This window comes from Trichoderma evansii (assembly GCF_050947405.1).
Source record: "Trichoderma evansii strain SZMC 28006 chromosome Unknown GGI43scaffold_35, whole genome shotgun sequence".
Classification (NCBI taxonomy): Eukaryota; Fungi; Ascomycota; class Sordariomycetes; order Hypocreales; family Hypocreaceae; genus Trichoderma; species Trichoderma evansii.
The window spans coordinates 158,487-170,588 of record NW_028145171.1 but is presented as its reverse complement, the minus strand read 5'-3'; the positions used below and the strand labels follow the sequence as shown (position 1 = coordinate 170,588).

At 44.1% G+C, this 12,102-nt stretch overlaps 4 protein-coding genes across 4 annotated transcripts; 3 read left to right on the top strand and 1 right to left on the bottom strand.

Annotated features, from left to right (window-relative positions):
- Window positions 1-435: 435 nt before the first annotated feature.
- GGI43DRAFT_418392 (uncharacterized protein) lies at window positions 436-2,863 on the top strand. The gene has a single exon (XM_083207539.1). It carries the CDS (start codon window positions 624-626, stop codon window positions 2,649-2,651), a length of 2,028 nt encoding a protein of 675 aa, XP_083055502.1. The 5' UTR covers window positions 436-623; the 3' UTR covers window positions 2,652-2,863.
- Window positions 2,864-3,541: 678 nt separating this feature from the next.
- GGI43DRAFT_431848 (major facilitator superfamily domain-containing protein) lies at window positions 3,542-5,878 on the top strand (the record flags this gene model as incomplete). Its single annotated transcript, XM_083209472.1, has 13 exons — window positions 3,542-3,675; window positions 3,727-3,782; window positions 3,847-3,930; window positions 3,984-4,059; window positions 4,125-4,222; window positions 4,278-4,404; window positions 4,465-4,864; window positions 4,919-4,998; window positions 5,099-5,132; window positions 5,205-5,316; window positions 5,407-5,549; window positions 5,653-5,758; window positions 5,814-5,878. 13 exons carry the CDS (start codon window positions 3,545-3,547, stop codon window positions 5,876-5,878), a joined length of 1,512 nt encoding a protein of 503 aa, XP_083055501.1.
- Window positions 5,879-6,385: 507 nt separating this feature from the next.
- GGI43DRAFT_431845 (amidase signature domain-containing protein) lies at window positions 6,386-8,629 on the bottom strand (the record flags this gene model as incomplete). Its single annotated transcript, XM_083209471.1, has 2 exons — window positions 6,386-7,180; window positions 7,240-8,629. The coding sequence occupies 2 exons, from the start codon at window positions 8,627-8,629 to the stop codon at window positions 6,519-6,521; spliced, it is 2,052 nt and encodes a 683-aa protein (XP_083055500.1). The 3' UTR covers window positions 6,386-6,518.
- A 676-nt stretch (window positions 8,630-9,305) lies between these two features.
- GGI43DRAFT_426374 (transcription factor domain-containing protein) lies at window positions 9,306-11,102 on the top strand (the record flags this gene model as incomplete). Its single annotated transcript, XM_083208639.1, has 4 exons — window positions 9,306-9,633; window positions 9,722-10,137; window positions 10,204-10,650; window positions 10,704-11,102. The coding sequence occupies 4 exons, from the start codon at window positions 9,306-9,308 to the stop codon at window positions 11,100-11,102; spliced, it is 1,590 nt and encodes a 529-aa protein (XP_083055499.1).
- Window positions 11,103-12,102: the final 1,000 nt, after the last annotated feature.

Sequence of the window (12,102 nt, the reverse complement as noted above, 5' to 3'; positions counted from 1 at the left end):
CCTAGACACAGTGGCTTGCCTAGGGGTTTCGGCCCTTGTGTCCCTTGGTTGGATATCGCTTTCAGGGGCGATTGTCCCTGTGTTCCTTCGGGGGTTGGTGTGCCGGCTGCTGCTTTATTAAGTTATACTGCGACTTGATATGGAATAACAGGATAAGGTATCTGACTATACTTATAAGCTATAGTAATCTTTCTAAAGTGCCAGGGATCCTAGGGTAAGAGCTCGTAAGCTAAGTGGGTGCATTAACAGACTCTTAATACTCAGCTATAAGAAACAGTTTTGCATGGGAATACTATTTAATCTGGGGTATAACAAGGTTTGTTATGCTAGAAAGGCAGGTGATCATGTGATTAATTTGGGGTGGTGAATCCATCAAATTTAACCCCAACAGTTGACCCGATAAGGACACGGTGTTGTAGCCAGCTCCTTCCGATCCTTACCTCGGAGTTATCCTTGAGTGCATGGTGTTTTTACATGATGCATATATACAAGCATTTTCTTAATAAAATTAACAGAGTGGCCGCGGTTTGCAAATACTTGAGAATACACAGGCGAAACCCACCCCTAGTTTACCTGAATGCTAGGGTGCAACAGCCTGGCTATAAGCTTGAGGTTCCGGAAGAATGCCGTCCGCCATCTACCAGAAGCTAGATAGCTCTTTGCACGAAATTCGATTGTTATCACCTGTGTCACTGGAAAATGGAACTACATGGAAGCTAACGAGGTTCGCACTTGAGACTTCTCCGCCATTCACAGCGTTATCATATCTCTGGGGAAATGCCGCTGAAAAGGTCGACATTGAAGTCAACGGTCAATTTGTTCCAGTCACCTCAAGTCTTGCGTTAGCCCTCAGACATTTAACAAATCATTGGCAGCAACAATTCCCGTGCCGACGAGCAGTAGATTTTTACCTCTGGACGGACGCTTTATGTATCAACCAGAGCGATGTGAAAGAACGGGAAGAGCAAGTGAAACTAATGGCCACCCTTTATTCGGCGGCGGAAATTGTGATGAGCTCCCTTGGCCCATCAACTGAGGCAATTGAGGTGTCCTTTAATACTCTCCATCTTGTGCACAGCGAGGTGAGGAAGCTCGATGATAATTGCACGATTGAGACGAGCTTGAACTGGATGCAAAAGCACTCGGTGCTAATTGAGGCCGATGTGGGACTACCGGGTGACCAGTTTGACGCTAACAAGTCTTGGAGACTGCTCCGAGAGTTTTTATACATGCCATATTGGCGTCGCGCATGGGTTGTTCAGGAATTAGTTTTGGCGAAAAGTCTTCTTTTTTTTTCGGAATCAAAAACCCTCGACCCCAGTGCTTTGTTCACCACCCTTCAGTGGTTCAAAACGACGAAACAAATTGCAAAGGACCAAGCCATTAGACGTCCTCATTGGCTCATTCCCTCGGTCTGGAACTTCCTCACGTACGATAACCTGTTGGGATGGAAGGCTATTCTGCGCATTGATTGGGCGAGGATCCAAGACCACGACAGTCGTTTCTACAGGCTTATCCTGTCATGTGCGGGGAACGATCTTCGGGCCACAGACCCAAGGGATCTCATATATGGTACCATGGGGCTGACTAAGATGGGGTTCGACCCGGATTACTCTACTAATTCGTCCCTGAGTTTACTATACGCGAAATTCATGGCCTGGTGGATTGATGAAGTAACTGCTCTGCAGGCTGAGGACCCTGATTGGACTTTAAATCATCTGGATTTGCTGGGGGAGGCTGGGACTGGACAAGTCGATGATGACGATGAAAATATGGCGTTAGCACGTACTCTCCCGTCATGGACTCCAAACTTCCCCCTTCATGGAAAGATCTATACTCCACATATTCTAATATCGCAAAAAACTGCGCATGCAAGGATTTTCCCGGAAGATGCACCATTACCGCAAGTTAAAAACCTGAGCCTCTTTGTTCCGACGATTATTCTAGACAATATAGTGAAAGTTGATAAAGTCAAGATTATCAAAGAGGAACATGGCCTGCTGGGGTTTGTTGTTTCATATTCGTCAAGGCATGTGTTGCATCCGAGTGGACAACCTGCTTTACAAAGTGTCTTTCGTACCTTCATGAAGGATATACTGCTCGATGCTGATCCAGAAGATCAGCACGTCATGATACGGTTTTTTGGGTTTGTCCGTGCTATGATTTACGGGCCTGAAACGGGCGTGATGAATCTGAAACCGGGGGAAGCATTGGAAAGCTTAGGCTTTTCAACGGCGTCTCCATCTCGATTTGCGGAATCCGTTAAAAAGGTTTATCTTCCTAGCATGAGTGCAGAGACATTGAGATGGACAGAGAGCTGGCTTTCTTTGCTCCTTCAACCTGCTTGGGATGGCGAGTGGTCCAGCCAAGACGTACTTGATCTGTGTCTTCGCGTTGTTCTGGAGATCAGAGAGCTCAATTACACTACCATTGCTGAAACCTCAAAAGGCTACCTAAGCATCGTTCCCATTGGAACGAAAGCTGCTGATCACGTGTGCTTGATGTATAAGAACGATAGCGCTTCCGTGATCAGGGACAAAGGCGGGCACTGGGAACACGTAGGGCGCTGTTACAGCTTTGGATTATCTGAATTTCGTACTGGAGAGTTTACTAGTAGTATGCCAAGATGCAAAGTCTTAGAGTTTCAGTAAACGCAAAGAAATATATACCAGCAGGTAATTTATAATAACTTAGTTTTTATTAATATTAATCGTCTCCAGTATTTAGTTTTTATACTTATAATATTTGTTTAATATTAGCTTTTTCTAGTTCAAGATTTATACGGACTTGCTAAAGGGTTACTATTAGCTTTATAAACTTAGGAGTAATTGTAGCTATTTATAAAATAAAGTAGAATATATAATTTGTGATACTGTTTCTAACCCTTGAATCGGCTGCTAGATGGTGGCGGCATCTTTTACTCTTGGCTGAATAGGAAATTCTTTTAGTCCTATCTATTCAGTTGCCCAGAAGGCAAATCTAGTGCTCTTCTCCTCATATTCCAACGCCTAATTAATCATCGGTTTTGTTATATTTTGCAGGGTATGTTGTACCACCTATGTAAGTCAGTTTATACTATGTAGGTAATGTTGTATTATACAAGTGATATTATAGCTTATATGTCCTTATCTAGAAGTTACATGGTTGGCACGAATCAATAAAATATTACCCTTACTGCATTTAGAAGCTACATAATTATTAGGGGCTACTTATCTGGTATCTAAGCAGGTGTAATTAGCATCCTAAAAAGCGGAATTTACCTGCTTATAATTAGTATGCATATAATTATATAACTAGTAGGAAATAAACTAAAGTATATATACTTATACATATTTAAAAAAAATTACTACCTTAAATTATAATATATTTAATATATTTAATAAGTATATATTAAAGTTTAACATATAAATACTTAAATATGATAAATATATGCTATAAATATAATAAAATCTGCCTACCGATCTGCCTGCTAAGGTGCCTATTACCTATCAAGTGCCCAATCTCTCTACTCCATACTCTGCAAACTACCTATTCATCCATCGGGATGCCTGAATCAACGGAATCAGAGACGCTACTCGCGCCAGAACCTAGCGCGCATCTCGGACAGAATGAGGAGCCTAACGAGAATATTGTCACCGAGACCAACTACGTGGTGGTGACGTGTCGTTTCCTAGGGTTGGTGGCCTTGAGATTGTGATGGCTTATGATAGACCCAACCTGCTATAGAGCAACTTTCGCAAGTATGGATGTGGCATACAACACGGCAACATATGCACTGATTGGTACGTGAAACGGTTCATTCGGACCTCATTTCTGCTACGAGAGTGCTTGCCAATTCTCTGCTAGGCTCTGAGTTCCACAACCTCGAGAATGCCTCGTGGTTAATCCCAACTCATGAGCTGATACACAGCATTGCGCAGCCGATTGCAAGTTTCACCCAGCGCTGCCACCTGTCTCGCGCTAACATCATCCTCAGTATGGAGGCTTATCCGATACCTATGGTCGCAAACGATTAACCTTGCTGGCCTATCTCTTCTTCCTTTTTAAGTCAAGTCTGAGGTATGACGGCGGCACTGCACCTCCCTCATCCTTGAATAAATGATATTAACAGCTCCGTGAAATAGTTCCTTTGCATGGAGCTTTGCACAAGAACTATTGGGCAGAGTAATCCTGTCTGCAGGCGTCTCAGGCATGACTATCCTTGTAACCTTTACGCTATCAGGTATGTCATATGCCTAGGTGAAGGAAGACTAGACTTCGTCTAACGGCATCACAAGATATGGTGCAACTTCGGACGTTTGCTTTGCTTCAATGTGTTCATAGTATCTGCGAAACTGCGGGACTGGTGCTCGGAGGGATCCTGGGATCCCGCCTTGCTCACTCGAATGCAGCTGCCTGGCGCTCGTGAGCCCGCCCGATGGCGTTTTATTCTTAATTTTGCAGCTGCTGACTGAGGCTGTATAGATGGTACCAAGTGAATTCCGGCATCATATTCGTGCCGCTTCTTTGGGTACTGGTTACTATGCCTTCTCTGGCTTCAAACCGTTCCCCAACTTCCGCTCAGTCTGAGAATGTGTGGCCATTGCGCGGATTCTTTGCCAAGTTTGACATTCTCGGTGCAACGCTGCTTGGAACACCAGTCTTCTCGCTCATCTTGGCACTCGAGCTTGGAGGTAGCAAACTCGGCTGGGGGAGCGCCGCTCTAATAATTACCTACTTTACGGCCATCTCATCTACGGTTGCCTTCATTTACGTAGAAACCAATAAGCCTGGCAAAGTACTCATACCGTTGAATTTTCTGAGTAACAAAACGGTCGCAATTGCTATTGGGTGCAATAGCATTGCCATGTTTGGCTACACAGCTGTATGTATAGTTTTGTCCCTAGGCGACTTTGTCCATATACTAATAGTTGCCCAGAGTCTCTATCAAATTTCTTTCTTCCTTCAAGCGGAAGCGTATGCCAACTCCAACTCATCTAATAGCGGCCTAAGTCCTCTGTATGTCGGACTGGGAACTAGGCTTCCTCGTTGGTGGACTCTATGTTTGGGCCACCGGCAATGCTATGGCTGCTGTTTTCATCGCATCCTCTCTGACCAGTATATGCTATGTATCACTCACCTCAGGCTTTTTGGTGCGTATTCAATGTTCTATTCATCTATTACCATAATGAGACAAAATTCTATGCTTACTCTGAAAATTAGAGATTGGTGGGATGCTGAACTGGGCCCGTCTCATGTTGTTGGGGGCATCTCTCGCGATGACCTTTGAAGGACTTTTCGTTTCGCTTCTGTCGTTTTCTCAATTTGCAAAGAATGGTATTTACTCCATTTCAAGATATGCAATGTTGGTTTTTTTTTTTTTTTTTTTTTTTTTTTTTTTTGTGTTTTGCTGATTGATAAACATAGATCCAGCGTTACTTATCGGCATGAACAGTGTCATCGTGTCGATATGGGGAACTCTTGGCACGAAAACTTCTGCTACGATATTTCATTCTGTCATGTCCAAAATCCTGAGATCAGAGCTTGGGAATGACGACTTGGCTGACGATGTAAGCTACCGCTCTGTTGCTCTTTCATGGCGATAAACACCCCTATTCATTTTATATGCTTTATGTGTACCTTTGAGATGGAACCTCTTTCTAACTCCCTCAGGTTATTTCTAAAATATCGAGGAGCCTAGAAGCACTGCGGTCCTTTGATCCAAGTTTGCAGAAGCTGGTAATTTCTTCGATCCGCAAATCATATGAAAACCTCCATGGTATGCTTCTCCCGTTCTTCTGATGCGTCCGCATCAATGGCTGGCTGTAGCACAGTTTGGATCTTTTTCTTGTCTATTGCCGTAATTATCGGTAGCCGACAACTCAGAAATCACATATGAGTCTTTGTGATATGGAAACCCCCCCGCAAGATGTCAATCCTATTTTTGACCATGGATATGTTGGCCAAGCTTTAGTATACGGATGCTGAGAGGAATCCTGAGATATTTGACTTCTCAGTGGTCGGGCCTTGATTTACCCCCTCATAGACAAATAGTTTTGGAAAGCATCGGAGTGAGCGGTGAGAGGGTGCATTTAGAGCCTCAAAGGCAGCCGGCAATGATATTGACTTTATCATGCAATTTAGCTTCTCGTCCAACTATATAACATGCATCCACTATAATAGTTGGAGACACACCTTGAGATAATTCATGCTAAGCTCGAATCTTGCCCAAGCATTCATATTGTGGAAAGAATAATTGAGTGCAGCGAATATACACGATTGGTTGACTAGATGCTGCTTTTTATTAAGCTGTACTACGACTTAATGCAGAATAATAGGATAGGGGTTTAACTTAATCGAGTTTATTAAACTCTATAGGGAGATCTCAGACTTCTCTATTTTCAATGCCCATTCCTGGCCACAAATGTAGCTCACTCATGTACCCTACTTCATACATCAACAGGGTTATCGACCGACAGAGGCTGAGGCGGCTCATGGCCACCACGCACATCAGGCGAAGAAAGAGAGTAAGGGACCCATCAGTCCTCTATCAGCAACAAGCCAGCTGACTGACCAGTTGAAGCCTGCGCTCTTAGAATAATTAGAAATTGATCTCTGGGGACCTTTGTTGGAATTGGATACAGCTCCTGCACCCATGGTCGCTTGAGCTCAGCTCTCCATTGCCATCTGTTGTCCCGCACCTCCACTGATGTATATGCATCTTCGTTTGTGTAGATCCTTATCTCCTTTATAACTGCAGATGTGTTTCCACATTCAACAGTGCCACTGAGTACGATTTCTCGAATATCAAACTGGTCATTTGAGCTTCTGTTCACTACTTTTTCCTCCAGGATCAACCGGAAGCTGCCACCACTTTGAAGTTTAGCACTCTCCAACTTGACAATATCGGAATCTAGAGCAGGAGCATTTGGAGGGCTGATGCGATGCTTAGTAGCTTTTTCATAGGCATAAGCATAACGCAGCAAGTCATTATCGCTCCAGCCTTTGCCAGCAAAGGTGAGTCCGATCGGCATTTGTTTGTCGGCCAACATACCCATTGGTACGGTTACTGCAGGGACACCAAGGTGCTTCAGTGCTCGGTTGCCATTTGAATACTTCACGCCATCTCGTAGGGCATCTAACATGGCTTCACGGGTTGTTTCGGACTCGGCGTGTCCCACATCACCGTTCGTTGGGAAAACTATTCAGATTAATTTAAGCATTCATCCAACCAGCGCATGGGGACTTCTGGATACATACCAACAAGGTCATAATCGCCGCGATCCATCCAGTCTTCGAGATCACGTTTTCGTGCAGCCTCTAAAGCCTTTAGTGACTCCTCACACCCAGGCAAATCGTGGAGAGCGACCGGTCTTTCTTTGACAAAACCAATCATATCGGAATAAAGAACTTGATTTTGCTCCTCTGTGAATGCTATAGGATCGTCCATTGGAGCATAGCCCGGATTGATCTTTTTGGAGTCTACTCCAGCCAAGGTCGAACATGCGTCGTCATTATTGTAACGGAGAAACTCGTCCCACGCTATGCCTATCATCTGGCATCTCTCAATTTTTATCCAATCCTCTGATAAGCCAGGAATATTTGCGGCTTGTCCTGGAAATAGCTGTTTCATGTAATTCTCAACTAGAGGAAAATCAGTTTCCACGATTGAGGCACCGAGAGCCTCCAAATCCATCTTCGCTTGGTCCCATAATTCTCGAGCGGCGTCAGAAAATACGGTTGTATACCCTGAGGTTGTTTTCTTGCCGATGTAGCATCTGGGCACCGCAATGCGCTTTCCTCGAAGAGCTTCAAGGTCTTTTAAACTGAAATAGTTCTGGGGTCGAATTTGCTCATGCGATGGAATCTTGACGAACGGTTGTTCTCTCCAAAAGTCTCCTTTCGGTTGTTTATCCTCGTTGACGATAACATCTAGTACAGCAAGAAGGTCCTCGATCGACTTGGTGTGAGGCGCGACAACGTCACAGGTGGGGTAGAGTGGCCACAATCCTCGAGAAGGGATAACTCCTCTTGATGGAGTATATCCAACCAGTGCGTTGTTTGAAGCTGGGGCTCTTCCCGAAGAAACGGCCTCGCCGCCCAAACCAATGGGCGCAAAGCTAGCCGCAGTCGAAACTCCTGAGCCATAGGATGAGCCAGAAGCAAACCCTGTAGGTAAATAATCCGGGTTATAGGGACTCAGAGATCTTCCATAAAGGCCGCGTTGAGCGCCTCCATCCGCCATAGGTGGCATGTTTGTTTTTCCAATCAGGATAGCACCAGCATCTCGAAGTGACTTAACAACGGCTGCATCTGTTGATGCAATTAAGTTCTCAAAGGCAGGAGATCCCGCAGCAACTGGTAAACCTGTGGTCTGAAAGCTATCCTTCACGGTGAATGGAATACCTTCGAGTGGACGAGGTTTGCCTCTAGAAGCCCGGTAGTCATCTGATGCCTGGGCTTCTTTCAAAGCATCCGGGTTGAGGACACAAATGGAATTCAATACAGGGCCGCGAAAGTCGTAGACTGCTATCCGATGGAGAAATAGAGACACAAGATCAACGCTTGTCAGAGCTGAAGTGCTAAGTGCATGCTGCAGTTGGCTGATGCTAGCCTCAGTAATATTAAGGGCGAATAATTGGTCACTCATGGCAATTTTCAGGTGGTGGTGGATGGGAGAAGTAGATAGATCGAATATGAGATGGAAGACAATGATGGTGAGGATAAATATTTTACATTAGAGACAGTTGTTGATACAATACTTATAATTTTCAGATATTGTCATTTCCGAAGTTGAGGTCCAGATTTGGAATGTCGAAGCGTCTCCAAGTTTGCACTCAAGACAGTTCGAGCCGACTTCCCCGAAGCCTTCCGATAGATAGGATTAAGCGCGCCCGAGGATAAGCTGTGGCCCCTGTTCCACCCTATCGCCAAAACTAACCTTCATACCAACACCCTACGCACGGCAAGCCATGGTTCAAGCCACAGGGCGACCTTTGTTTTTGGAAATTGGAAGCGAAGGGCCGCCTCCCCCAGTGCCCAGTTGCCTTCTGTTTGACCCGTTTCCCGAACATAAACTTAACCATTTCCGAGAGTTCTGAGGCCTCAGTCGAAGCAAAAATTTGAGTGTGAGAGTGATGGGCATAGGAACTTCGGAGCGCGAGAGCGACGGGCATAGTAACTTCGGAGCGCGAGAGTGACGGGCATAGTAACTTCGGAGCGCGTAACCACCCACTAACCTTGTGGGGGCCTCACATTCGCTATTCTACTGCCACGTCAGCCCCATCCGACCTAAACCGCAGCATCCACAATCTATATTCTCAACAATGAGGAGCTCCAAGAAAGCTGCTTGCTGTTGGACATGTAAAATTAGGCATGTCAAATGCGACGCATCACAAACGGCCTGTCTGCAGTGCACAAGTCGGCAGATTGATTGCCATGGATATGGCCCGAAACCATCATGGATGGATGGAAGTGAAGAGGAGGAGCGAGAAAGAGAGCTTATCAAGCGCGCAGTTAAGAAGAACTTCAAACAGAAGAAGAAGCTTCGAGATCGTCTAGTCAAGAACGAGGGACACCTACGGCCCCGAAATCGAAGCCTAAGCCTACCAAGGCCTCCTTTGCAGGACGAACAGCTCAGTGCTATTCCTCAAGGTAAGTCTAAGTCCTATTGCTTGCATGTCGCGATCATTTCGAATGGTTGGAGGTATACTCACTCCACAACCTGCAATTATTTATCCAGATACCGCATCATCACCAATACTGGCCCGAAAATCTTTACAGAGTCGCATTCTCTCCGGCCCCTCATTTCCAAAACCTCTGCAATATGACGAAGCTAGTCTTTTAATGCACTATTTGGACCATGTCTTTCCCTACCAGTACTCATTTTTTATGAAGGGTAAATGGTCTCGCGGCTGGCTTCTTTGGCTCTTAAGCAAAAATGGACCGCTTTATCGAGCATCTATGGGCCTCGCAGCGCTACATCAGCGATCACTCCTAGGTGGCACTGAGAGCCACCACCTTGAACTTGAGTTTCACAGCAAGGCCCTACGGCAGCTTCAGGATTTTATTATTTCATTTAACATTAATGAGCTTCGACCTGAGAATGAGAACCTCGTTGAGATACTAACTTGTGGCGTGGCTCTTATTAGCTTCGAGGTGAGTGAAGCCATCATTCGTGGTTAGAGCTGCTATGGCACTAGCGCGAGTTCTGACAGCTGAAAGGTCCTCAGAGGAAGCACGAATAATTGGCAACCTCATCTACGCGCTATGGCTTCAATTGCCATAGCAATACACAGACAGCATCAACTTCTACAGTCGCCAGACCGACTCTCGCCTCCCCTCGTCGACAACAAAGCCACAGCAGCGATTGCATTCCATATCCCAGTACTATTATGGATGGATATCTTGGCCTGCATAGCGACACAGCAAAAGCCAAAGCTACCTTATGAAGAATGGCTAGGTCCAAGCTGCGACTTTGAGCTTGTACATATAATGGGATGCCATAACTCGGTTATGAAATCAATAGGCGACTTGGGTGGTCTGCACGAGTGGAAGACCGAGGCTTTTGACGCAAATCGCCTTGAAAACGAACAATTCTGGAGGAGAAAGCAACACATAGAAGACGAACTGGAGGATTGCATAGAAGGCATCCCTATTACTTCATCAGAGGTTTGCAAAATGTCACCTTAACTGATCGTTCTCGACAGCTGACATAAAGGAAGTTACTACCTCCATCTGTCACTCGTATATTTGCTGCCGCAGCGTTAGTGCAACTTCAGGTTCTCGGCACTCAGGTTTCCCTGTGTCCCTCGCCAAATAGAATAAGGAGGGCAGTGAGCCGGACAATATCAGAGATCCAAGTGACCCGGGGCACAATTTCTCCTCGTCAAATGAGCTGGCCTATCTGTGTGGCTGGTTGTGTGGCTGATCCAGACCAAAGACTCTTCTTTGAGCATCTGCTGGAGAACGTACTCTCTGAAGGAAGTAATATAATTGGAAATTGTGGAACAGTATTGGACATTATGCGAAACTGTTGGAGATTCCAGATCGAGCAGCCGAATTTTCAATGGGATTGTAGCAGTGCAATGAAGCAGATGGGTATATGCGCCTTATTAATATGAAAAAGAAAACAACAGTATAATTCTTAAATTATGAATTTCCTTTTTAATGTTACACAACTAGAAAATAGCAGGGCTTGAGTACACTACCTTAGTTACTTACCTAGCTACCCTACCCGGCAATCATGTTACATTTTATAATTACCAAAAATATAGAATATATTTAATTAAGCGTAATGAGTATCGTATTTTGTATATGTTGGTTAGTATAATTATTATATTTTAATTAATATCTTGTATTTATTTTAAGCAGCTGTAATCTTTTAGTATAAGAAAGAATCTTAAAGTTAGCAAGATTTAAACTTGTAACTATATAAGCTATCAGATAGCTATAATTAACTATACCGCCTAACTTTATATAGGATATAAAAGCAAATTATGTATAAAATAAAATATTTCTTATAATAGGAAGTTACTGCTGGGGTAGCTAGTTAAAGAAGCTAGTAAAGCAATAGCTTTATCCCAGCGAGGGCAGTGGCGGGATAATTAACCAGCTAGCTGTAGTTAACCCCGCCAGGTACCAGTTATACCTGGCCTCTGATACTCCACTCGGTTAAGGCGGCGATACAACATGGCGATATGTCTGTCGGTGCTTTTGCTTAGCTGGCAGCAGATTCGTGCAGGCAGTTACATTAGCAACTATTATTATCTCCTTGTTTATTCTTGAAGACCTCCTTGTTTATCTAAATATGAGTCAACTGTTTTAAACTGGCATTTCAATCCCTACTATACTGCATTAACTCTACGGGCGATTCTTCCTTGATTCACTGTATTGCAACTATGTCTGGCAGGATGGAAGAAGTGCCTCCGGGACTCAAAGCACATGGTTATAAATTTAATTCTTAATTTTTAAGTTTTAGTTTAGTAACTAAAATATATTTAATTTTGAATTATTTATTAATATAATTAGTTATTTTTATTATTAATTTCTTTATATATAATATTTAAAATACTATAGTTAATTTATAAATGTTGTGTTTCTGTCACTTAGCCCAGAGGTGAC

What these genes read in the sequence shown, in the direction of transcription:
- GGI43DRAFT_418392 (XM_083207539.1), top strand. Translation starts at nt 624, where the DNA reads ATGCCGTCCGCCATCTACCAGAAGCTAGATAGCTCTTTGCACGAAATT.